General features: G+C 40.8%; 1 protein-coding gene across 1 annotated transcript in view; it reads left to right on the forward strand.

The window, feature by feature from the left end:
- Nucleotides 1-26593, forward strand: part of phc2b (polyhomeotic homolog 2b (Drosophila)) — a 35452-nt gene extending 8859 nt beyond the window's left edge. The window contains exons 2-15 of the mRNA XM_046383015.1: nucleotides 1903-2242; nucleotides 3709-3870; nucleotides 4015-4092; nucleotides 4430-4591; nucleotides 5494-5628; nucleotides 5888-6182; nucleotides 14129-14433; nucleotides 15431-15623; nucleotides 20095-20306; nucleotides 21569-21695; nucleotides 22157-22262; nucleotides 22355-22469; nucleotides 23962-24286; nucleotides 24421-26593. Coding sequence (XP_046238971.1) covers nucleotides 1961-2242; nucleotides 3709-3870; nucleotides 4015-4092; nucleotides 4430-4591; nucleotides 5494-5628; nucleotides 5888-6182; nucleotides 14129-14433; nucleotides 15431-15623; nucleotides 20095-20306; nucleotides 21569-21695; nucleotides 22157-22262; nucleotides 22355-22469; nucleotides 23962-24286; nucleotides 24421-24575 — 2652 coding nt within the window. The 5' untranslated portion in view covers nucleotides 1903-1960 and the 3' untranslated portion in view covers nucleotides 24576-26593. The remainder of the gene's footprint in view (nucleotides 1-1902; nucleotides 2243-3708; nucleotides 3871-4014; nucleotides 4093-4429; nucleotides 4592-5493; nucleotides 5629-5887; nucleotides 6183-14128; nucleotides 14434-15430; nucleotides 15624-20094; nucleotides 20307-21568; nucleotides 21696-22156; nucleotides 22263-22354; nucleotides 22470-23961; nucleotides 24287-24420) is intronic.
- The last annotated feature ends 772 nt before the right edge of the window (nucleotides 26594-27365 follow it).

The following is a 27365-nucleotide window of genomic DNA, read 5'->3' on the forward strand; positions in this document are numbered from 1 at the left end:
TCTCTCAAATAAAATCTACAACACAACTACCTGTCACTTCCTCACTGCAGACTGAGAGATGCAGCCCAGTATGCTCCTCACTCAGAGCCTGTTCCAGCACAAGTCACATAACTGCACAGAGAAGCTGAATATTACTATGAATTGAGAGCAAAGCACCTCTTGCGATTACAGAATTTGTTGGACTATTGAAAGCAAAATTAACGTAAATATTTTTATTCTTCGCTGTGTAATGAATTTAGGGTAGGATATCTGACCACCCAGTTGTACCATACTGGATTGTGTGTTGTTTTTTTTTTGTTTGTTTGTTTTTTCCAGGTAGTGTGGCTCTGCTTGTCATTGAGCTACAAATGCCACAGTCTCTGAAAAACAGGTTATTATTATGGACGCCTTCAACATCATTTGTGATCTGAAATCATCATATTGCCCAACCTTCTTGCAAATACAACAACTGCCTGATCCATTACCATTTAAAGTTTTCATTCAAAGCACACAGCAGTTCTGCAAACAAAAGCTGAACTCAATTCCCAGTCTTTTTTCCTCATTCAGTGGCTGATTTGTTTACTCAGTTCTCCTTTTGCCATTTTGAGGAACAGCATATGGTTTAGTAAGATTGCAGTTTGTTTCCAAGTCTGCTTTGTAGTATAAGTGGGCTATGGAGCTGTGCTTTGGCCTCTAATCCGTTCAAAAGAATAATGAGGAGGAGGAAATGGCTTAAGAATTGCAGCATGGTGGCAGCATTGCTCCTTATTTAATTACTTCCATCACACCCTTTTCCACTCCAACCCTCTACCTCATATAACTTAATGCACACACCTCTAACCTCAAGGCTAGAAATTCCATCTTTCTTGTTTTGGCCCTTTTTTTCAGCTCTGCTACATTATCTCTGATGCTGTTTGAATCTGCCACCACACACACACATACACGCTCTCAGTAATAGCAACCCCTCCTCTACGCAGCTAGAATCTCAAGTTCTTGATGAGTTCTTCTTTTGCTGTCAAATTAGAGTTTGACTTCTGAGCTTTCTTCTTTTTTTGATAAAATCCCATCATTATAATTTTGCCTCCATTAAGGAAGGATGCTCTCTTTCCTCACACTCCTCATGCTGTCATGTTAAGGGCCCCTTCCACCTCATCCGCCTGGAGAACTCTGAACCTTTTCCTTGTGTGCTAATGGATAGTGGAGCGCCAGGGGACCAACCTTGAAGAGGCTTTTATGGAAGGGGCTTAAATCATTCGTTCTTTCTTTTCCATGCTCATGACTGACAAGAATAAGAATTCAGAATTCTGAATATTATATTGTATGTCATGCATATACTGTTTTAGACACAGCCGTTTGTTATTGAGGAGGAGACTGGACTATTCTACAATAGAGTTTTAACAGTGATTGGGCACGTACTTATATTAAAGTCAATGATGTGATGTTTGTTTCATGGTTTGGGATGTTTTGATGGGTCTGGGTATGAGAGAGTTTTAGGGGTATTTGGAACAATCTCTGCTGCTTTCCCAAGTAACTTTTACCAAATGTTCTTGTTTTTGTGAAATGCTCTAGTGTCTAAGATGTAATTTAGGGTTGCCACTAATGTTAGCCAGCCGCTGCCTTTTTATGCAAAGTTCACTGGATTTCATTAGCTTTCCAAGTAGCATTTTTTGTGTGTTTCTCTAACCAGCTTTGTTCTGCCATGTTCTGCCATCTGTTGAGCCTGGGGGGGAAAAAAGGCAAAAATGTTGAAATTCATCTGCTCATTAGCTGTCATGTACAGGTGTATTTAAACTTCTGCGTCATTTGTCTTTGTTTTATTTTTGTTTTTATTCATTACGCTTTTTTGGTTGATTTTTGGGAGAAAAATGAAAGGAACTAATGCATTTTTTTTCCCCTCATGTTTTCTTCTTTTACACTCTTCAGGCACAGGAGAGCCATTCAAAAGAGCCGGGGGTCAAAGTTGAGAAGAGCAGAGGGCACTATGGAGAGTGAGCCGGGGGCCCCTGCCTCCACGGCCAACACTACTGGGACCAACACCTCCAACAGCACTACCACCTCCTCCTCCTCCAGCACCACAGCTGCCAGCAGTAGTAGTACCTCTAACACTACTACTACTACTCCTACTCCTACCGCTTCTACTAGTAGTAGTAATAGTAGTAGCAGCAGTGGTGGTAGTACTTCCAGTAGTAGTACTACAACAGGAAGACAAGCAGTGCCTCAGATATCTGTTTACAGTGGGATACCTGACCGACAAACAGTGCAGGTGTGTTCCTTTGTGAAATATTTGACAGCCTGGTGTGAGTGAGTGAGTGAGAGAGACAGACAAACAGACAAGTGCAGATACACTCTGGCTACATACAAATACTCATAGTTTAACATACTTTCCTTTTCTCTACTGCCCTCTGTTGGTGTAAATAAGGCCACAGCCAGGCCTCTGATATGCTCCTAAAATTATATTTGATTATGTTTGTAATGATTAAGTAAAGTAAGTAAGTAAATGAATGATGTAAGAGGCATTTGTCTTCCTAATCACTATATGGATAGATGAAACTCTAATAGATAGTCAATTCACAGGGTGTGTCCAAGTTGAGGGAAGGAATTCTTTCTGTGCTTTAGTGCTCTTGACCCTTTGACCTGGGGATAAGCCTCTACACAGGATTAACCTCTCCCTGAATAAGGTCCATGCAGCCTTTAGTGCTAATGCTTTGACAGCAGGTCTTTTGTTATATTCAGTCCTTCTTTTTCTTGAACTGAGCCTGCTAACAGTTAGAAGGCAAACGCTATTATCCCCAGGAAGCTCTCTGAGCATAAAGGACTGCTGGTCATTTGTGGTCAGTGAGAGCTGAATACAAGTATGCAGTGCACCTCTGCTAATTTAACCCTCATTCCAAGAGGTGTGGGCCCGGATGGTTCAGTGACACTATGGACTACAGGTCAACATCCTCTCTGGTTACTTGGCAACAGATTTTGAAACATTCTTGAGTTGCATATCTGTTCCCCTCAGATGATTCGATACATATGTAGATTTTCAGTAATATATATAAAAATAAATCCAAATGACTAAATTATCTTCAGAATTTTTTTTAATATAGAGTTATTTCTTGTACCACATAAACAGTAGTAACATGTGCATTCATATACTGGATAAGCTGACCCTAATGAGGATGATTTTTCCTCATAAATTCTGCTGATGGAGTATTGGTTACCGTGGTCCCTTGAGCAGTGCCATCATTCTGAAATCTGTGTTTTCAGTAATGCACCATGGGTATGAAAGAGTGGAACAGGAACAGCTCTTTCCTAAACCTAGAGGAGTTGGGTTTGTTAGAAGCAGCACAAGCTGCTGATTGCTTTGTGTTGACTTCTCTTTTTTAACTTCACTGTTAGCTCATATTTCTGCCTTCTTATATCAATGATGAGGTGTGAAGGTTTCTGCCAGTGTTGCAAAGAGTAGTGCAATTTGTTTGTTTTAGCATGGGAGTCATTAAGATATCTTGATGCAGGTGTGTGACTGGATAGTATAAGAGAGGGATGGATCACACACAAGCTAGAGGCACAGGAGTCTCTGATTTTAAAAGCTGTGCTATATGGATTATTGAGAGATCTGTTTTGTATCAATGTAGCCACATCTTTGACTCTTGGGATACTTAAGACTTTTCTGAATTTCTGTTAATTTAAACTTAAAATAACTTAATTTAATACAGTTTTTGTTTTCTCTGCTTGCATGTGCAGGTGTTCCAGCAGGCGTTACATAGACAGCCTAACACAGCAGCACAGTACCTGCAGCAGATGTATGCTGCTCAGCAGCAACATCTCATGCTGCAAACTGCAGCCCTCCAGCAGCAGCACAGCCTCAGCACCGCTCAACTCCAGAGCCTGGCTGCTGTACAGCAGGTCAGCTAACAGTCAACACACACGCACACACAATCTTCATTGTGTTAAGATGATTGTCTTATTGTTGACCTCCTGCAAGACATGTTTCAAGAAATGGCAAATTGCTCTCTCCCACCCCTCTCGCTCTCTCTTACCTTGATGTAGGCCAGTATCGCAGCTGGTCGGCAAAGCTCTTCACAAAACGGCACTTCATCCCAGCAAACAGGATCTACTCAGGCTACGGTAAGTCGAGTGTTGAGTGTTTGGTTGGTCTCCTAAGAGCCTCTAAAGTTGAAGTTATCTTTGTCCATTAGATTATCATGGAAGTATGGAAGTAAGTGGATTTTAGCACCAAGATGCTTGATGCTGCACTAGCAGCTCTTTGGGTTGTGCTTTCTCTCTTGCTTTTGAAGAGATTGAATTCCTTTTGGTAACATTCAGTAGTAAAAAAAAAAAAAATATATATATATATATATATATATATATATATATATATATATATATGTTCTTTTAAAAAAATCTGATGTATTTACATAAAAAAGTGTGTAACATAATTATCCTGTTCATCTTCTCCCCATAGATCAACCTGACCACATCCCCAGCGGCAGCTCAGCTAATCAGCCGGGCGCAAAGCATTAGTTCCACCCCCACCAGTATATCCCAGCAGGCTGTTCTGCTGGGCAGCCCATCTAGCCCCACTCTCACAGCCAGCCAGGCACAGATGTACCTGCGTGCACAGATGGTGAGACTGTAGACACAAGGGGCTTAGCCACTGGCACATTTACATGAATGTGCATGTATGCATAAATACACACACATACTGCTAGAATTAATAAGCACATTCTGAATGTGTGTTTCAGGATTGGTATATGTGCTAGGAACATGCGCTTACTCTTTCATAGTAGATGTTTTGCTTAATGTTCATCTTGCCATCAGAAGAGGTGGTCAGAACAATATGTCCTGCCCCAGAGGGCTCATTACAAACACAGACGGGAATGGGCATTATTGCTTAGAAAACTTTTTTTTTTTTTTGAGGTGAAAGGTGTTTCAAAACAGAGATGCTGAAGGATAAGACCTCTTTATTGGTCTATGTTGGTGCTGGTTGTGGGTAGCTTGTCAGTTTCAGTTTGCCATCAGCTGAGCAGCTGGCACACAGACTTTTCCTGCCACCTTGTTACAAGCATATACAAATGATTGTCATATTTTTGTGATGCTTCTGGCAGACAGCGAAACACATTTGTCAGATTAGATTGACATGGCTTTTCTTTCCGGTATAGTCTTCTGGTGTTAAATTAATGCATGTGGTTTGTATTAAGTCCCACACATGTAGTCTTTTTTATTTGCGTGTTCTTTCAAGCTTTACAACAATTCAATTTTAAGGATGTAATTACAACCCAACTGTGTCACTATGTTGTTTTAGATACCTTTTAAGTTTCAAAAGATAAATGTCTTCTACTCTACTGAACAGGATGATTTAACCTGGAATATGTTCACATAATCCTTGTTTGCTTGTAGATTATCATGACTGTCAGCACTTTTGTATTTTTGTAGTTCTTTTGTTAATATTTTGCTTCTTTATTGGAGATTAGATAAGAATCCAATCCTTTAAGTGTTTTCTGACTGATGGTGCGTGATGGTTTCCAGGCCCAGCAGAGTAACCTGGTGCAGGTGGCCAGGAGCCTGGGTCGGGCTGTCCCTCTGTCCCCACAGCTCATCTTCACTCCAACAGCCACGGTGACGGCTGTCCAATCAGAGAACTCCACGCAGGCTTCCTCGCAGGTAGGTTAATTGGAAGATATTTTCACTTAATGATGAATGTTGTTAATTGTTTTATTTTGTTAACATCTTGTACTTGATCCTTCTGGTAAATACAACTTTTAGTGCAGTTTATACCAACTACTATGATATTAACAGTGAAGTATTTTGGTTAATCAATTTGCCATTGATATTATTGGGTAAGACAAAAAAATAAAGCACACAAACACAGATCCAGTTTGAATCGGTTTGTGTCAGTCTTCCATCATGCTGTCTCTCACAGAATCAGGTCCAGAATTTGGCCATCCGTGGCCAGCAGGTGGCGACCACGTCCTCTTCTCAGACTCAGGCCCTGCAGGCTCTGAGTCTGAAGCAGAGCCCTGTGCCCATCCAGCCTGCCTCACTGATCAAGAATCCCAGCCAAGCAGCGCAGGCCTCTGCAGGAGGGAAGGCCAGCTCCTCTGATAGTTCAACAGAAGGAGGGAAGAAGGGGGACACTGCAGCAGTCACAGAAGCCAGAGCTATAAACATGAGCCGCAGCGTCACAGCTGTCAGTGCTCAGCCCCTGATCGCTCCGGGTAAGTGTAAACTGCAACCTGGGAAGCCTGGAAAGTTCAAATAATATTAAATATTAAAGTAAATAAAAATTAAGGTCTGCAGTCCTCTTACCCATGAAACTTAGTTGACTAGGAATTTGATAAAATATAAATTGCCTAAATAAGTTCCCCTTTTAAAGTTTCCCAAATGTGAGGATTCGTTTTGTCTTATTAAAATAATAATGCCTTATTATTGGTGAATAGTGCCTGTTGCAATTTTCTGAGGCCATTTTATAATGTTACAGAAAAGACAATTAACAGTTAATGAAAATTGTCATTAGTTTCAGGCCTAATGGGTATCAAACCTAAGTACTCTGAGCACTCATCAAATTTGTTGTGGCAACAAGTGTAGTTAACTTTCACAAACCAAAAGTGAATGTTGAAACTTGATGTTGAATGTTGAATACTCAGATTTACATATTCTTACATACTCATCTACCTGTTATGCTGGAGCTTTGTTGATCAACCAGAAGATACACTGTATTTAACGCATAATCTGTAGTCAGAAGAGATTCTATCTGCATGCTGGCATTCTGTCCAAAACCATTGCCATGAAATTTTACACAGAGATATTTGTGGTATCTAGAGAACAAACTCTTGTGAATTTGGTGATGACCTTACTTTCCCTTTAACGCCACCAACAGACAAACAAAAACAACAAACAAAAAAAACTCAACATCTATTTGATGGACTGGCAAGCTTTTGCACAGTTCCCAAATGATCACTAATAATGACTTTGATAATGCTCTGACTTTTTCTCTGGCTTCTTCATCAGGTCAGAATTTCACTTTGTCCAGTATGCTGGCTTGTGACCAAAAACCTGAAAATGTTATTCTCTTCTACCCTAGTTCTTCAGCTATGCTAAATGTTCAGTTCACAGAGCTGCTAGCTTGGCTATAGCTTCATAGTGCGGTTTTGACTGACAGAGGGTCCACACTGATTACTGAAAGTGACATGAAAAATGTTCTGCTTTGTGTTCTGCACAGACATCGGTGCCCAATATTCCAGGGAAGGAACTTTGTTTTCATTTTCATACATGGTTAAATTCAACTTTTTTTCTAACAGATATCCAGTTATACATCCAACCTTAAAAATAGAGTTAAAGCTTTAGGCAGCTGTCATATGTACAGTAGAACTATGCTTTTGTGTTTATAGTAAGATTAGATGAGAACATAATTTTTACACTTTGCACTTGTAGTAACTTCCCTTGGGCTGTGACATGCCAGGACCTGCATCACAAATCCATTCACTGAGTGAAGGGGTGAAACAAGCAGCTGGGTTGTTTTTTGTTTTTTTTTTTCTCCTTTTTTGTGTGAATGGTTGTGAATAAGCCAGCAGTACAAGCTGATTAAATTAAAATTAAGTCCAGTTTGTTTGCAGGACAAGCACCTTGATATACATTATCTCATTTTCAAGAAGGTCCTGATGAGACATCACTTTCCCCAAAATAGTTTATTTGACCAAGAATCTATACAATATGTGTATGCATACACCATATGTATGTGTATGTACTGAGAGTGGTAACTGTGTATTTATCTGTTTACATGATTGTAAACCTTATGTACACTGCAATACTTGTTGTTTTTTTCCAGCCTATTCAGATGTGTGTGTGTGTGTGTGTGTCTGGGTAAGGGAGGGGGAAGTAGGGATTATCTGAGCGTGTCAGTGCACAACTGGGTCTTGCTTTGTTGCAGTAATGGATTCACATAAAATGAAAGGAAGGATGGAAACTGAAAATCTGCCTGCATGCTGTCTGAAAAAATTAACATGGGTTGCCATAGCAGCAGGCCATGAGGGACAGGTGTGCACATGAGATGCTGGGGAGTTAATACTCTGTGGATCAGGAGAAGGAAAGTCTGTGTGGCTGGCTGCTGAGATTCAGATTAGGTTAAAAGCTTGGATTCAGCTGGACTGTAACTGGATCATTATGCACTTTGGTTTCCAACATAAAATCAGAGAACACGTTTATACTGACAAAATACTTTTTAATCCTTCTTTCTGAGTCATATTTACCACTCTAAAGTAAGAGATTAAACAAAACAAGTCAAGGTCAAGGAGTTTTTATTGTCATTACAATCATATATGTGTTGTACATAGAGCAATGAAACAGCGTTCCTCCAGAATGCTGCATATTGCTCCATAAATGGAGAACACATAGCAAAGATAAAAAAACGCACAGTTCAACACAAAAGTACAAACACAGAGAATAGACATGACAGTGCAATACAACATAGATGATAAACCGTGCAGTACAGTGGGGTGTTAAAATGACAATGTAGAGCAGACATGTGTAAGTGAGGTTCTTGAGTGTGTGTTGCAGAGTCTGGTTGTGAGGGCCTGAATGCTCTGGTACCTTTATTCCAGACAGCAGAAGGGTGAAGAGCATGTGTGAGAGATGTATTGGGCCATCCACAATGCTGTTGGCTTTGTGGGTTCACTGCATGGAGTAAAAGTCTGTGATGGAGAGGGGAGAGATGCTGAAGATGCTCTCAGCTGTTTACTCTATCCGCTGCAAGGAGTTGCAGTCCTGGACGGTGCAGTTCCCGAGTTCCGCTCTGGATAGTGCCTGTAGAATGTGGTCAGAGTCGGGGGAGGGAGATAGTCTTTCCTCAGCCTTCGCACAAAGTAGAGGCTCTGCTGGGCTTTTCTGCTGATGGAGCTGGTGTTGAGGGACCAGGAGAGGTTCTCCGCCAGGTGAACACCAAGGAATTTGGTGTTCTTGACGATCTCCACAGAGAATCTGCCAGTGATCAGCAAAGCGTGGTCACCCTGGCCTCTTCTGAAGTTAATAACCATCATTTTAGTTTTCTGTATGTTCAAAGACAGGTTGTTGGCTCTGCACCAAGCTGTTAGCGGTTTCATCTCCTCTTTGTATGCTGACTTGTCGTTATTGCTGATTCGAGCTGTACGTTGCTGCACAGTCATGAGTCAGCAGTGTGAACAACAGTGGTCACACAGCCCAGGGGGCCCCAGTGCCTAGTGTGGTGGTGCTGGAAATGCTACTCCTGATCTGGACTGAGGTCTCCCAGTCAGGAAGTCCAGGATCAGTTTGGTCCTTGCTGTTTTCAGGACTGCCCTGCCACCATCGCTGAAGACTGAGTCTTCAGTAGCGCATGCACAATGTCTGGTTGGAGTGTGTGGTGATGAACTTGGAGACAGTCAATGCATTTGGTGATGTAGCTGGTCAGTGATGTTGTGTATTCCTCCAAGCTGATAAGAGTCGCTGTCTGTTGCAGCCTTCCTGAACAAGTGCCAGTCTCTGTGTGTAAAATAGTCCTGAAGAGCAGAGATGGCTCCTGCTGACCAGGTTTTCACCTGCCTTAGAACTGGTTTGACACTTCTGATGAGCGGCCTGTATGCCGGATTTAGCATAACAGAGATGTGGTCTGAGTAGCCAAGGTGGGGATGGGGCTCTGCACGACACACACCAAGGATGTTTGTTCAAACAAGGTCCGGTGTGTTCGCTCCTTTCATTGCAAAGTCCACATGCTGATGAAACTGAAGGAGCACTAATTTGAGACTTGCAAGAAAAAGAAAAACAAAACAAAACTCTGCAACCGTATCAGAAACCAAAGCGCAAATATTGATACTGTATAGATTATACACATCTTCAACAGTGTTAAAGTGGACTCAGAAAAAATCAGTCTAGTCCTGACCTAAGAGAGCAACATAAATGGAAGAGGTGTGAATTTTGTTTGCTATTTTTGGTCACCAGTTTTCATCTCAGGATGGCAGATTATTTCAGTGCAGTGTCTGTTTCAGTGACAATTGAGAGTCACTTTCCCTTGAATAGAAATTGGGCTGTAAACCAATGTTAGGCTGTCTGGCTTGTTGCAGTAAACATTTTTCATCACCATCTCTTGACAGGAGACAGCCTGCACCTTACTGTGAAAACCACAGCAGGGAACCCCCAGAAGCACCATGGTCACAGATAAAAAGAGGACATCTGCACTCATAGTCTGTGTCTTGGCATAGTCATGTAGCTGCTAACAACAGTATCAGTTTCACTTGAATATTTGGAAGTACCCACTTTTTAAAATGAAAACCTAGACTTCAACTTTGGAGTCTAGATAACAGTGAAGTCTCAAAACCAGTCAGGTAGTGGATTCGTTTAGCTGTTCCTTTATTTCTCATGCCTACTTGATAAAGTATCTACTGACTTGATTTTTAAGTGAGGAAAGATTGTGTAAGGCCTGCTGTTGCTCTGAATGTGTCTCATGAAAGTAAGCCAAAGTGGCAGCCAGTGAGAATGTGGAAACTCAGGGATTTTCCGGAGCCTGATGCTACAAACTCATCAAGAACGTATACCGTCTTCAACCCCGGGACGTTGTGCAACAGCACGCAGAGTACGAAGTTTACAGACATTCAGAACTGAGGGGGAGTGGAAGCTACTGCCACTTACTGAAGACTGCATTTGTATATATGTGTGTGGGTGTGGGGGCCTGAGTCATTCAGTCCTTAATCCCAAAACCTTGAGGGGGAATAGCATTGAGATGAATTCCCCTGTCTTCTTCTTTTTCCAAGAGTGCTCTCTGTTCTTCATTAGGGGCTTGAGAAAGTTGTCAGGATTCGTGGGGAGGACTGGTTATATCCGGTGTGCACTAATTCAGAAATCCCCCTCCTTCGCACAGACTCAGGCTGGGAATCTTTTGTCACCTTATGATTCACAGAGATTTTGATTAAAGGTTCTACTGTTCAGTTACTAAGCAATTATTGATGCCTTTTGACCCTCATGTTGTAGGTTTTGTTATTTTATGACCACATTTACAACAGTATAATCATTAGTGTCCTCCATGAAGAGGTCTAAATAAATTTCTTTGATTACCACGAATAAATTATTAATTAATTGTAGAGTGTAAACATGATGGTACTTGTGGTGTGCTGCATCTTGGTTCTAATGTGAGTTACATTATGCAAAAAGTCAAGTTTTCAGTGACAGAACTGCAAAGCCTCTGCTCTCATATTCTAACATGCCCTATTGTCCTCAAGTTCTGTCACAATTTCAGGATAGTTATTGTCATTTTCATTGGTTTTCAACATCAAGACAACACATTATGTGAAGGAAAGAAACAAGACGGTTGCCTTGCTATAGAGCAGTGAGGAATTCCTTTGTTAAAACTAACTATTTTTGGTTCATTTTAACTGAGGGCAGACTTTGAGCCATTGGTATATGCTTAGCAATGTGTAACAGGCCTGGCTCCAAATACCCCTCTCAAGTTAAGCAATACTGCATCAGGCAAGTTGGTCTCACTGCAGTTCAGGTTGGCCCACATTCCAATTGGCCTTAATATGTTGCTTCCTGTTGCAAGGCTTTGTGTTAATTAATCCCCCTAGAGGTAACAACAGATAATTACTCTAGTGTTGCCTGTGCCCTGAAAAGTAGCCTGCTGCATGCCAATTGTATTGTCAAACATAATTTAACTATTTAGGTGATGGTCCAAACTTTTTCTTTTTTTTCCTGTCACAAACTTTGGTTAATGACTAAATGTCCACCATAGAAGTATTCATGCCAAGCAAAGTTCTTTGTATGATGTTATTGTACAACGTTCTCTCCATCTTACACACTGCGGTTACTCCTTTGTACCATACACACTCTTTAATTTTTAATTTTCTATACCGCTTGTGGATCACGGGAGGCTGGAGCCTAACCCTGCTGACAACAGGCGAGAGGCGGGGTTCACCCTGGACTGGTCGCCAGTCAGTTGCAGGGCCAAAACACAGTCACACATGCCTACACACTCACAGCTAGGAGCAGTGTAGAGTGACCAGTTAAGCTAATGTGCATTTTTTGGGACAGAGTACCTGGGGAGAACTCATGTAAGCATAGGGAGAACATGTAAACTCCACACAGAAGGGCTCAGACCTGGACTTGAACCCAGAACCCTTTTGCTGTGAGGCAGCTGTGCTAACCATCGTGCCACCCTGTTGAATTGAAAAAAAAAAAAAAATAATTTTATGAAGAACTGTTTTAAAATTCAAATGAAGGAGTTTTGTGCCTTGACGTTGAATTTTCAAGAGAAAGTCATGATGCATCTAATAATAGATTATTTTGCCACCCCTAGGCATAGCTGCTAAACTGATGGATGATATTATCCCTTGAAGTGTCCGTTTAAATTGCTTTTCAAGCCTGAACCATCTTAGATTCAGGCTTGAAGACACCAGGCTAACCCGTCTGATTATCATGCTGCTGGCTGTATCTACCCACCCAAGGCTCATATCCATCCTGCTCTGAACACTGTAAATATTAAATGAAGGCCTTCCCTGTATGCCATGGCTAACCAAATTTTCTGTTGGTTCGTTCCACTGTGTCTCAGCATGTGTAATAGAAAATACTTTTCAGCAGATCCTGTAGCGTTAAATGACATGCAAAGTCTGCTGGATAGACTCATCTATATATTCCACAGCAGGGTACACACTGTGGTTAGTGTCTCACAGGGAAACTTTGAAACCAGATGGAGCCTATCCCACACAAGACATCATGAAAAGAACAGGGGGTTGGGGGGGTTGGGGTACTTGGCAGTTTTCCATGCTGTTATTGGGGGGTTTACTAACATCACCAAACATGCTCACACAGCTCATATAGCAGAAGCTACTGTGCCTCTTCTTTGGCTTTCAGTAATAGGAATGAGCTAGTTCTCTATGTTTCCTTGTGGAGTTGTTGGAGATCAAGCACACAGCAGGGGTCTTACTCAACTTATTCAATATTAACTTCATCAAAAGTGTCACGGACAGTTGGCTCTGCATGTTCGTTCCTGAGGCATTTCTAATATCAGACTAGCCTCAGGCTACTTCCACTGAGCACTCTCCCACTCACACATGATCTCACAATACAAGATTGATGTGCTGCGTCTTGGGCTTCGAGGCAAGTTATGAGTTCAGGATATCTTTTTACCCACAACAGTACTGACAGGTGGTGACAGGCTATTTTGAAACGTTTTGTGAGTAATGGTCAGACCCAAACTGCAACAGCGGGTTCTCTCTGTACCTTTCAACAAGCTCTGAATATTACATCTCGTCAACGAGAGGCACACAGGTGAAGGGAATGCATTAAAACAAGCTCTTTTGTGCAGATGTCTGCATTTCTCTGTGCTCCTGATAAATGGTGAGAATGGATAGTTCTGAGCACACATAAAATAAATATTGTCATGGCTTGTAACAGTTGCAATTATTAAAGATTTCTGAATTACCTTATAAAATTCAACAGTGTTTGATAAAGACCGTGGCATCCAATGTGTAAAATGTAATCTTTAACTAGGCCTGCATGACTCTTCTTATTGATTAATCTGAAAATGATTTTTCCAATTAAGTGTTCATTCTGTACAACAAAAAATATAGAGCAAACGTGATTTTGTCAGGTTGTTTATTTTGTCCAATCAAGAGTCCAAAGATATTCAGTTTACAATGATATTAAACAAAGAAAAGCAGTAAATACTCTCATTTCAGAAGCAGCAATCAGAGAATGTTTTGTATTTTGGCTTGATTACATGACTAAAACAGTTAGTGAATTACCACAGTTCTTACATATTGATTTATGTTTGATTTATGTTTTGGTACTCACTGAACTGAATAATATACTTTGTTTCAGCATTATTGAAAGCAAAATTCTTGTTGTTGGCAATACTAGTATATGTTGATTGTTAAAGTCAGCCCAAAAATGCTTTTTCCCAAATCCCTTTAGAATGAAAGTATAAAATTATGATATTCTGTGTCTTTTACAAAGTAAAAAGAAAAACACACATGGCCTTCTGCTTTGAGTGTGTTTTTTCAGTCACTGTCGCATAAATGTGCAGAGATCCCACAGTGTTCTCTAGTAGTCAGTGGCAAGTGAATTTAGGACATACCAGAAGTGTCTGTGGGTGCAGAACACAGCAGTTAGCTGAATTCATAAATTTAAAAAAATAAATAAATAAATGTTGTTCTCATTCCAGCATACTCTCAGATTCAGCCCCACTCCCTGGTTCAGCAGCACAAGCAGCAACAGCAGTATGTTGTTCATCAGAGTCACAGTTCCCAGAGGACCACAGGCCAGCTGCTGCAGACTGCCTCCATTCAGCCGTCACAGCACCCTGTCCCTGTACTGCCCAAACCTGCTCCACACCAACCGTCCACACCCAGCCAGCAGGCCACCATCTTCCACTCCACCATTAGCCCCCATGCTCTCCACTCCTCCCTCAACCATGCCAAAGCTCAGCCTGTCCAGCTCACTGCCATCAACCTACAAATACAGCCAACGGTGAGTACAGTGACACACACCATGGCCTCAAACAAAAGAGCATTTTAATTAAAGTCCAAAGACAGCCCAGGCATTAATTATGATATTAAAACCTCTAATCATGCTAAAAAAATTAGAAATTGGTGTTAAAGACTATCAGAGGCTTTCCCTTTTTCCCTTTGATAAGTTAATGACTGTTACCATGAGTTTAGACACACGGGATCATTTTTGGACAGGTACTGTCCTTTCTACTCATGTCAGAATGAGGTTAACATTCATGGGTTTGAATGTAATGTCTCAACAACTGTTGGATGAATTGCAGGTCAAACACCTGCAAAGCTAATATTTGCAGGTGTGCTTTGTGTTTATAACCAATTATGAAATGTTAGTTTAGTAACATTGCCGTAAGATTGTGTATATGGTATAAACGTGATACCAAGCAAACATCAGCATGCTGTTGTGAGCATTTAGCTCAAAGCATAGCCTCTCAACGCTGCTAGCAGGCTTGTACATGTATTCTTATGATAAATTACTTTTGGAACCCTCAGATGCTCTAAAAAATGAATTCAAACATGAACAAACAGTTGATTTTCCAAAATAAACTTGTAACATTTCATATAGCTGTGGAGGATAGGTAACATTAACCACGTGTGCACTTTCAGAATTCCATAATGGATGTGAGGTTCATATTTTTGTCTTCCGTGTGTTTGTAATGGGTCACAACTTACTGTCCTACTTACCATCCTGACGTTTTTGTGTTCAACACACACAGCAACACAAGAACTACTGTTCCAACAACACCCACCAAATCCATTTCTACTCCAAGACATACGGTTTTAAAAAAACAACACAGGATTCTTTTGGGATTCTTGGTCTAATATTTCCACACTTGTGTGATATTTTCCAAGCCTAATGGTTTTGAGTCATTAACATTAAAAGTACTGACAGTCCTCTATATTTTATTTCAGCACTGTCTCACGTTTTCCCCTCTGCATTTTGTTCCAAATGCACATCATAGGCCTCTCGAGTGGTTCAGGACTGTAAAGATAAGCCAACATCACTAGTGGTCAGAGAGACGTGTCAAACCCCTACCACACAGCAACAGCAACCACAGCAGCAACAGCAGCAACCTGCAGCCTCACCATCACAACCCACCAAGCCTGCAGAACAGCCCAAGGTTGACCCAGCCACACCAGCTGTTCAGCCACAAGGTAATGATTCAGTATGATTTGCTAAACTGGTAAATTACTCTCTGTAGAGTTCTCACACATTTTGCTAAACAAACACTTGGACCAGTTTTTATTGTTGTCTCCTTGATGTCCCTGTGCTCTTGCCAAAAAGCTCACTCGATAATCCAATATTGCTGCGTAGGGCACAATTATGCAACGCTCAAAAAATTCACTGATTTTCAGTGAAAAACAACAAATCAACAAACAAATTCAGGAACTTAATTTAATGAACTTTAATTGCTTTTATTTTGTAGTCTGTAAATTATATTGGGGGCATTGTGGCACATGTTGTTTCCGGTGATAGTGTTATATTGTGCATGTGCTTGAGACTAATAAACTGTCAGTCAGTGTGTTGTAGAACAGGGGTTCTAACTGCATCCATCCTATCCAAAATAGTCTATAAAAAGTGAGTGATTTCATCATTTTCTTTACTGCTGCTTTGAAAACACTCAGGACTGTTGATGCACAGGCTTGGAGTAGGGTGATATCCTTGGACTATTCAGATACAGACCAACTTTTGTCCATTAGAGTAGTTTAGTTAGTTTCTAAACTTTAGACAAATTATTTTGAAACATGCATACACTCTACATTGTACTATTCTTTTGGGCCCTTCTATGTGGAGTTTGCATGTTCTCCCTGTGCCTGCGTGGGTTTTCTCCGGGTACTCCGGCTTCTTCCCACAATGCCAAAAACATGCACATTAGGTTAATTGGCTACTCTAAATCGCCCCTAGGTGTGTGTGTGAGAGTGTGTGGTTGTCTGTCTTTGTGTGTTGGCCCTGCGATTGACTGGCGACCAGTCCAGGGTGAAAGAAGAAAAGAAGAAAGTGACATATTTTGTCATTGGAGGGAACTCACTCCAAGAAATTCGTGCTCTGCATTTAACCCACCCAAGTGACGTGCACACACACACAGCAAACCCAGGGCAGTGGGTGACCGCGTGCAGCGCCCGGGGGGCGGTGGGGGTTAGGTACCTTGCTCAAGGGTACCTCAGCCATGGACACCGGGACGGGGAATCGAACCAGCAATCCACCGGTTACGGGTCCAACACCCTAACCGCTGATCCACGACAGCCCGTCGTGAACCCCGCCTCTCGCCCGTAGTCAGCTGAGATAGGCTCCAGCTCCCCCGCAACCCTGATGGATAAGCGATATAGAAAATGGATGGATAGATGTATCAAGATAATCTCAGAATTGTTACCTGGTCAGTGTAATGTATTTCTGATTGCTGCATTTACTGCTTCTTGTGCATATTATGTCAGCCAGGTAATATTGGTAAAAGGGATCAAGCAGATTCTGATCAGTGATTTGACTCCTAGTCAGTAGCTTTGAGAGGGTGTAAGAGCAATAATCATGTAACAACTAAACTCTTCTTGCTGAGCTTAAGCTTATTTGAGGTGTGTTTTATGAATGTTGACATCCATCAGTTTCTATGGTGATATTTTTCCTAAATGTTTGTAAATAGCGCTAATTGTAGTTAAGTTGTATTTATTGTAAAAACAATCATTGTGCAGGCCACAAATAGCTTTTTATGGGTGATGAGTTGGATGTGATGTGCTGTGGATGTGCACTGTTCACAACCACACCAGGAAATTATGTGGTATATGTTCCAGGATTTTTATTTTAGGAAATGTAGCATTAAAGAAAAGAGCCTTCAGAGAACTATTTATTTTCATTGATAGGTGCTTAAGGAGTGTACAAAGTTACCATCTACAAAAGAAGCATTGAATTTCCTCAGTAATGCTCTCTGCAAACAGTTAGTCGCTTCTCTTTGAAGTATTCCGTGGGAGTATACACAGAATATATTGACTGCAGTCAACAGGTGGATTGAAAAATCTTAGGTCATGTTATTTGCATTTTTTACAGGACTCTTTCAACTGTTAACTTTGCGATCATCAAGCCTAGGTAAAATGGTAACATCCCAAGGTTGTTAAAGACTGCCTTATAGTGTTACACACCCCGGTGGCCATAGAGAAAAATTGGCAGCAATGGTGAGTGGCAGAGCTGTAACCAATAATACAGCCATGTTTTAAATGCATAGTATGCAGTTTTTGCCAGTAGAAATCTCTCAATCTAAACAATAACAAAGGACAGAGTTTGATGATGTTGTGATGCAACATGATCATGGAACTTGTTTTTAAACATCTGCCTTTGCCGTGAAAATGAATAATCATGCTCCGACATACATTAGCAGCGTAAACAGTAGACTGTCTGGCTATCTTGTCCGCCAGCTTCTTTCTTCACTCAGACATTTCCCTTGAAGTTATCACAACTAGAGCGGGTGAAGAGGTGTGACTTCTTTGACATACAACCAAATAAAACACGGCGTTACCTTGAATATGAATGAATGAATGAATTTTTCTGGGTCGGAACATTGTTGGAAGAATTCTGGATAATGTAAGTATACTTCTCACCAAATTATAGAATAAAATCTAGTCATTTTGAGATTTGTTACTTAGTATGGATCTATTAAGGGAAAGTCTGGCTACAGCATTGGAGGTGGGGCCTCATTTGTTCTTCTAAATTCATTCAGTAGTGCATGAAGCTGAAAATGTTGGACTTCACAGGCATGAAGTTACGCAAATTTTCTACATATTTTCTGCATCGTGGGGTCCATAGACCAGGGGTGCCCATCTTTTTATTTCCTTGGAAGATCAAAACTGAAAGTTAATGGTTGACCATAGACCAAAAGTAAACACCTATTATACTGTAGAGTGTTGTATTGTTAAAATGTAAAATGGTTCTAGTAATCCTTAATCCACTGACTTTCTTTTCGAAGTGTCACTTTGCTCAAGGCACTCAAATTATAAAAAAATAATGAATTCTAATCAGAGATTCTACAAATTTATAAAGCCACATTGACCCATGGGTGAGAGGTAACTTTGGACTGTGCTTGGAGAGCTTACACAGTAATGACTAGTCTCCACCAGAAAATATTGCAGATTGTGTGGAACGCTCGCCATGTTAATCTAATACAGAAATAATTTGTAATTTAAAGAAATGAAATAAAACTATCACATTTAGAAAGCTTTTGGTTTTTTTCGGGGTACACTTATGGGGGACTTGGACTCGGATCCTAAAATATCTTTCCACGGCCCTGCTGAAGGCACGCGCTTACGTTTATTTGTCGCTGTAATGAACTGTAGTTTCACAGTAGAACATCTTTAGTACTGGGGCCTGAGCTGGAGACGCTCCTCGTCGCCCTAGCTCACGGTTTAAGCATGTATTCATGCTGCAGCAGCCTGAGCAGGATCGGAGGCGACAGCGTGTGGGAGGAAACGGGGAGGCGGACCCTGACACAAAAGCTTTCTTCACTGCTCAGAAGCGGTGCTGCACACTAAGCGCGATCGCGGTCTGAAATAGCAGTGGCAGGTCGGTGCGTGTCGGATAACAAAAAACCACACATGTTTTCTCTCTGAATACAGCGGTAAGAAAACTTTCGTCATTCAACATTCGTGGCTTATAAGATGACAAAGCATTAATGTTTACTTTCACTTCGTGGAGTTCAGTGAAAAGACGTCGTTGTGATGGTTGGAGTGATACGTGATGGATTTACTGTTTGTTATTGATCAACGATGGGCGAGTAGGTCATTTCAGATGTTCTGCTAATATTTGATAGTCGACACCTAAAAAGTTGATTTAACGAGCGGCAGACAGGTTGGACATTAGTGGATGCACTTTTACTTGTAGATTGCTGTGATGTGACGATTATATGTCCGGGTTGATTAATATGAGTTCATATGCATACCTAGCCAAGTATTTTAAGCATATGTGTTGTGATCTGTGGTTGTATAGCTTGGTAAAAAAAAAATAACGACTTCAAGTATACAATTACAGCTTTAGTTATTCATGTTATTCTCCAAAAGTTTAAAAACATTTCACTAGCTTCAGGCTGAAGATCACTTCTTTACTGTAGGGTTCCAACTGACTATTAATGTCATTGTCAGTTGGTTTTCTGATTGGTTTCTTAATCATTTTTTGGATCTGTGGAAATCTGTCATCTGTTGGAAGTATCCAAAATACAAAAACTAAAAAACTCCCTGTTGTTTAAGCCCAAGTTGATGTCTTAAAACTGTCAAAAACCCTTAAAGTGATTGTTTTGCTATCACATTTGACAAGGAAAAGCAGCAAATATTTGCATGTTAGAAACTGAAATCAAAACATTTGGGGTGTTTTGATTGAGTATTGCATTAGTTTAATCTAGGCCTGCTGATTATTTTCTTGATTAATTGATTGCTTTCATTATAAAATGTCATAAAACTGAAAAATGCCCAGTGTAACTGTGGAGTAGAGTACTAGCTGTTTTTTAAAATTTTAAAAATGACAGATATAATTAAGCAACCACTTTTTTTCCCAGCTCTTCTATCATTCAAATTAAATCTGGAGACCAGCTCTTTCACAGAGCACATGCTTTCAAATATTAAGTGGATGGTATTGTATTCATTTCTTGATTAGGAGGGGGCTCGACCAAGAGGCCAAGTGCTGCACCTGGGACCCCACCTCCAGCCATGACCTCAGGAAATGAGAGCGAAGCACCCACCGTGACGGGCAGCACGCCGCAGAACGGAGAGAACAAACCGCCCCAGGCCATCGTCAAGCCCCAGGTCCTCACACATGTCATCGAAGGCTTTGTCATCCAGGAAGGAGCTGAGCCATTCCCCGTGTGTGTAAGTGCCCAATCTCAGATTTACTAGCAGCGAGACACGATAAACAACCCAGAGCCACCACACTCTCCAGTGCGCTCGCCTGCAGGGAGCTGTCAGCAGGCAAACACAGACCCGCTGTTACTACAAGTAGTGACAGCTCACAGCTTCTGTTTGATTCAGTCATTAATTATAGTGAGGGCAGACTCTGTAGCTGAAAGGGTACAGATGGATGAAGGTGTATGCATCATGAGCTGCCCATTACAGTATCATAAGGCATTAAAATCCTTCATTTAATCTGTCATCACCCTTAAAGTTGATGCCATTATACCTTATATTGTTTACCTGGTATTTCTGTAAGACTGTGGTTGACATTGCTGTTATAATAGCTCAAGCCTTTTGTTTAGGTGCAACATAATGACTTTCATTGTAATTTTGAGGCTTGGGACTCACTGCCTCCTACTGGATATTTGCTGTAAATGTCCATATTTACATGGCTGATGAAGGGCTGATGAAGCACAAGGAATTGATATTATTTCACAGCATGAAGGAGTGCACTATGAACATTGCAAAGACATTTGGTGGTTTGATGGTACTTTAAACTAGGGCAGTAATTAATGCCTATTATAATTATTGATTGTTAGTGTTAATTTTATCTATGAATCAGTTTATTTTATGAAAGGTTAAAAATGGTGACGTTTCTTTTACAGGTTTAAGTTCAAGTTGAAATCTTCATCTTGCTCTGTTTATCTGACCAACAGCAAAAAAACCCCTTAAGATACTCATTTAAAACTGATCCAAAACAGAGAAAAGCAGCAAGTCTTTATTTTAGAGGCTGGAAACAACAAATGTTTTGCATTTTAATGACTGAAACAATAAATCAATCATCTCAGTTGTTGTAGATTAACTTTCTGCTGATTGACTTATTTAATTTTTGACTGATTGTTTCAGCACTGTGAGGTGCTCATTTCTTACTTTGCTAGTAATGTGGCGAGTAGTATTCTCTTGATTATTTAAGTTGGTCTGACCAGAAGTGGCCATTAAATTTTAAGTTCTCATTTTAAGATCATTAATGGGTTGTCTCATTGGCCTAGTGATTTGGATTTGTACAGATAAAGTAGTCTTTGCAGCTGTGATATTTGTCTAAATTAAAGTGTTGTTTAAATGATGCAGTCCAACTATTTTGTCGGTCACAGTCACACAGCTGTTCTTATTCCCGGAGCATGTTCAGTTTTATCTTAGTTTGATTTCTAAATATTTTCTGTATCACGTATACCCATCACCAGGTGGAGCGTCTGCCCATTCTCATCGATAGCCCAAAGAAGCTGGATCAGCTCTCCTCAGACCCCGACAAAACCCCAGTCAGCAACGCAGCAAACAGTGACTCTGAGCCTGAAGACATGAACCAGCCAGGTGAGACAAAAACTTTAAGACAAGCACACCAGGTTGTGTGTGTCCATGTATCACACTGTGCTGGTGCTCATGTAACGAGGGACGCACTGATCTGACTTCTTCCTGGGCTTGTAAAAACCTTAGTAATGCTGTTGGAGAGGGTGTAGCATACTGACCGCATGAACAGTGGAGACACCATCAGGTTCTTAACACACACAGTTGTTTAAATGACACAGACCTGACACACATTCAGGAAGTTGCAAAGTATCAGCAGGAGCTATATGCATGTTAGCCGTAAAGAAACTGAGCAGAGCAGAAAACTGTATCTCTTGTGGATCAGTGACGTTCAGCTCATACCTGGTCTGCTGAAGGCTGCGTTCACAGTCAGACTGACTTTATTTATTTCAGCAGAGTGTCTCATTCCAGAAGAAAAAGTAAGTTATTGTCTGTCTCGTATCTTTCTGCTGTTTCCTCTCTCGCAGAAAAAGAGCAGGAACCCAAACTGACGTGTGAATACTGTGGCTGGGTTGACTTTGCCTACACTTTCAAAGGCTCTAAAAGATTCTGCTCCGTGGTTTGTGCAAAGAGGCAAGTCACATTTTGGTTTTACACTTCTTCTCACTTAAGCAAATAATTCGTTTCACCTTTTGAAAGGTCTAATGTTGGATATTTCTTGACAGGTACAACGTGGGCTGTACGAAGCGGATAGGGCTTTTCCATCCAGAGAGGAGTAAACCAACGAATCGCTGGCGTAGAAGGTCCCACGGCCGGTCCACTGTAGAGGCTAAGAAGCAGGTGTGGAAACAAATTGACGCACACTCCATCGCTGCTGTAAAATGTCTTCATCAACACTTTACCTCCCATCATATACTGCTTCCACTGCACATTTTATGCCCTTCATTTTCACGCCCCATGCTTTTTAATGAAGTTAGGCGTCATTTGTGTCAGTGCCTGATTATCTCCCTCTGTCTTTAAAGGGTCATTAGGTACCCTATGATCTTTGTCAAGGTTTATTGGTGACCAGTAGGATTAGAGAGGCTTTAGTAGATATTTGCCAGGGTTTTTGCTACTTAATCAAGACTTTCTCCCTGTTTACACCAGGCATTAAGATGCATGTTGTTTGAGCCAATCAGAAATGGACGGCTCTAAGTATGTCAGTTCACATCTGGCATTAGAATGCATCTCAGGTGACCAGTCGTGATTGGATTTCACTTTCCTGTTCTGTATGCAAATAAAGGCATACATTATTTCTGTTTGTGAAGACCATGTGTTGTTTTGATTCTGAATTTGATGAATTAACTGTTTAGTAGATCACAAAAGAGATATAGGAATAGGAGATAGAGAATAGAGGAATAGGATGATAGATGTAGCCAACATTGTTTCTTTGTCCTGGGTCTTGCTGATTACTTTACACAAACACAACTTGATAACTTTTTTTTGGTACCTATTTTGGTGAAACTGGATTATATTTTATGGAGAAAATATCCTCCAGCTGCTCTGCTATGTCTTGAGGTGGCCTGCAGAGTTTCCTGATGGGCAGATAGCTTGTTATTTGTTGCTAACTGATGCTAACTTAAACCTCTTTGCACTTAAATTTGATGTCATTGGGGCACAAATGAGTACGCAGAGGACGTCAGTGAAGTAGGCAGTCCTTCAGTGTATTCCTGGGACGCAGACGCACTGCTATTAAGAATGTGGCCTAATGCGGCAGTCGTATGCAGCCTGAGATTAGCTCTCAGTGCTTCTTGGTTGTACTCAGCCTGTACTTGGATCTGTTCCCTTCTGACTCGATCACTCGCAATGCATGTTTATGCCAGCTGTATGTGGGACCAAAAACCTCTCATGACACAACGTTAACATTTTTCTATACAGATGTACAGGTAATACAATAAATCACGAGATTTAATGCTAAAAATTATTATTATTATTATTATTATTATTATTATTATTTTTGGCTCAAGAATTATTTTCTTATAGGTTTTATAGCCACTTATGTAATGCCCCAAGGGTTGGGTTTTGAACCTCCAGTGGGGGGTGCTTTGGTTTCACAATCCAGAGTGTTCAGCATCTGACAAAGTAATTTTTGAAGCATTGGTATTGATCCAACAACCCTATCAACTCCCTGCAGGTGTATTATATTCATTTAAAGCAGCTGTGCATATAAATTTTCCTTATTACCCTTTTAATTTTTGTGTCAAGCACTATGTCTCAGCAGTATTTAACTGATGAGCCATTAATTTCTCAAATGCCGGGCCATGATGTTGTGCCTGCCCCTTTTCCTTTTCAGAAGCTGTCCCCCTCACCACAGCAGACTCAGGGCGGTTCTGTATCCTCACCACATGCCTCGCAGCCTAGCCAGGAGGAGTCCAGTCCGTGTTCAGATATGTCCAGCTATGAGGAGCCAACGTCTCCCCTGTCAGCAGCCAGTTCGGGACCTCTGGCTCCTCCTCCAGCCCCACCTCAGATCCCCATGCACCGGCATCCGAGCAGGGCCTCAGACCAGGAGGGCTGCACTGCGAGAGATGCACCTTCACTCTGTCAGCGCTTCTTACCCAGTGACCCTACCAAGTGGAACGTGGAAGAAGTTTATGAGTTCATCCGGTCACTGCCAGGTCTGTGGAGTTAACACAAGATCCCTTTTCTCTCAGGAAACTCACCCATAAAGCAATACAGACACTCTTTTACCTTTGAGTTACCTTTGAGTTGAATTGGTTTAAATGTACTTCTTCCTCTGCTTTTCACGCAGGTTGTCAGGAGATAGCAGATGAGTTTCGCTCTCAGGAGATTGATGGACAGGCCTTGCTCCTGTTAAAGGAGGACCACCTCATGAGTACCATGAACATTAAACTGGGACCTGCACTAAAAATCTTCGCACGCATTAACATGCTCAAAGACTCTTAGCAGGAAAGAGTGTTTGTGTGTCGTGCACTAATCTCAGTGCATCTGTATTTGTGTGTTTGTGTCTGTGTGTTCGTAAGTGAGTGAGAGAATAGCGGAGTGTAAAACTTGGGCACAGGGCAAATGATGCGTCAGCGTCACACTGACAACACAGACTGACTGCACTATGACCTCCCCTGTCCTCACTACTGGACCGGTTCCTTTGATAGTTAAATCAGCTGGCACTCATATTCTCATGCATACTCACTGCTATGTCAGAGAACAAATTGACTAATACATACAACAGGTTTTAGAATTGGTCCAGTTGATGAACTCAGCCATGAAATGGGCTGCAAAGGCTGCATTGTAATCTTGAATGCACATGTGCTCATCAAACTACGTCTGCTCAAAGCGCTTGCTCGGGCTCAGATTGTCATTCTTATAGTCTGACAGCATTATGGTAAGGATCCTTACAGAGATCGACCTTCTTGTTAAAGCAGAAACGGCTACATCGCTCTACTCAGAGCCGCTAGATTGACATAAAAGCACTTTTACCATTGTAAAACATACTGACAAAAACATAATAAAGCTCACCAGAACCATCCTTGTTAGTTTTTCCACTTTTCCAACAATCAACATCTGTGGTTTGGTCGCAATACGCCCTTACTTCACGTAGTTAGATGTGAAAATATTCTGGCTCTGCATGCCATTATGTCCTTGCTGCTGTGCTGATGCACGACTGCCCTCTTTCAGCCATTTCAGTTATTTCGTATCAAACTCATCCCACGTTAAATAACAGACGGTTATGATTGGCCTGTCACAGACCATGATGGAGGGAAATCTATCTGAGCAGGACAGCACCAGTTGCATCTGCCAGGACAAGTTATACACAAGCTTGGAATTTTGTCTGGTTTCCAGGCCATATTGTAATCATCCACCTGACTCAGTTCGATTGTTTCCTGGCTTACAGTGTTGTCAGATCTCACAGATTAAATGCCACCCATACTGTATTTTTAGGAGCGACATGTTTTTATTAGGGAGTCAGTGGTTTTTGGATTTGGCTTGTGAGAAAACTTTGTACAAGTTTAAAGGAAAAACAGTGAAGAAGATAAAGGTGAGTCATGCTGAACTCCTGTTCAGTTGTGCCCAGGTAGGGTCATACTGCAGCACACTCATTAATGTTTTGAGGCAGAGAGACAAACATGAGTGAAGCCTGAATTTATTGTCATTATTATTATAATTATTACATTAGAGATGAGTTTTGTACAGTTTTGTTCCTGTGTGAATGAAGTAGAGACGGCTGTATTTGTGCCTGGTAACAGAAGATTGCATTCATTAATTTTCTCATTCTCATTCAGTGGACGCTCCTTTGCGTTTTCTCACAGTAAGACTCACAGTTCTGAATACAAAGCTTGAATGCAGAGAGACCATTTAAGCAGCTTCTTTTGTGACATTGATTTCCCTTTCATGAGAAACTAACCAGTTTTCTTCTGCAGATTTGAACTGCTTGCAAATTATTTGTGCAGCTTTTTCAAGACAATTTACCAAAATATGACATTGATTTTTTTTTCTTCTTTCCCCCAGCATGGGAGGACACTAAGTTATCCAAGGACTAATTTGAGTATGCTGCCCTGATTTTGGCGCACTTATTTTACTTTTCATTTGCTTTAGTGTTATGAGATTGTCTGCCAAAAGTGAGAGTGGCATTTGTGCGGCAGTGCAAACACGTTTATATGTACATACCAGCTCAAGTGAGGAAAAAGACTGAAACCAAGTGCGAAACTGTCATTTTTTTAATTTATCATTGTTTTTTTAAAACAGAAATGTAATTGTTATTTTGAAATATGCAAATGTATAAATTTCATGGCCTGAAGAGTTTTTTTATGTTTTTTGTTTCTAATGAAAATATGATCATATCTTTTTGTGCTTTGTGGCTGTGATTGGAAGGTCAACTTTTCTTAGGTAAGGCTTTGTCAAATGCTTGTATTTATCAGAACAGTTTGTTACACAACATTTTGCAATTATAAATAATTTGCAATACAGTTCTGTCTTGGACCATTTTTGTATACGTCTCTGTGAAAGGAAAAGTTTGTTAGAAGATCACATTCTGTCATGCATCATATTGTTGCACTTTATTTAATGTGCATTTCTTTACAGTGTACATTAAGTCCTCCTTGAAGCATAGAATATCTCTGTCTCAGTGACTCAATCAAGGTATTTAAAGTTCTGGTTTGCAGAAACCAGAAGTTGTTTAATTTACAGTCAGATAAAAGGAACAAAACGTATTGTTAAACCACCATGTTTCCGCATTTTTCTCTGACAATTAACTGAAACAGTTAATCTGTCACTAAAGTTGCTGATGATTTATTTAATGTTGAACAACTAATCTACAAGTAATTTCAACACTAATAATTACCAAGTAAGGTAAGATAATCTATCAGAAGTCCCATGTAGGGAAATTAAAATGTCACAGCAGCAAAAGCAAGTGCAAAATGTAGAGGGTTTTTAAACAACCAAACAAAAAAAACATTTAACAAACAGCAAACGGTACCAGGAGAAAGCCAGTAAGAAAAAAATAAAGTAAATAAATGGAACATAGCTGAGAGAGGGAACTGAAAAAACAGCTTTTTATTTTTTAAGATACTTAACAGAGAAACTGATAGAGGACTGGGCAATAAGGGCAGCACTTGGCCTACTACAAAAATCCAAAACAGCACTAGTATCCACACAAGTGCGTGGTTGATAAATTAACATCAGTAATATCGGTGAGGAAAATACACACACGTGTTTATGTTTACTGTTCGCTCTATGTAC

This window comes from Scatophagus argus, chromosome 3 (assembly GCF_020382885.2).
Source record: "Scatophagus argus isolate fScaArg1 chromosome 3, fScaArg1.pri, whole genome shotgun sequence".
Taxonomy (NCBI): Eukaryota; Metazoa; Chordata; class Actinopteri; family Scatophagidae; genus Scatophagus; species Scatophagus argus.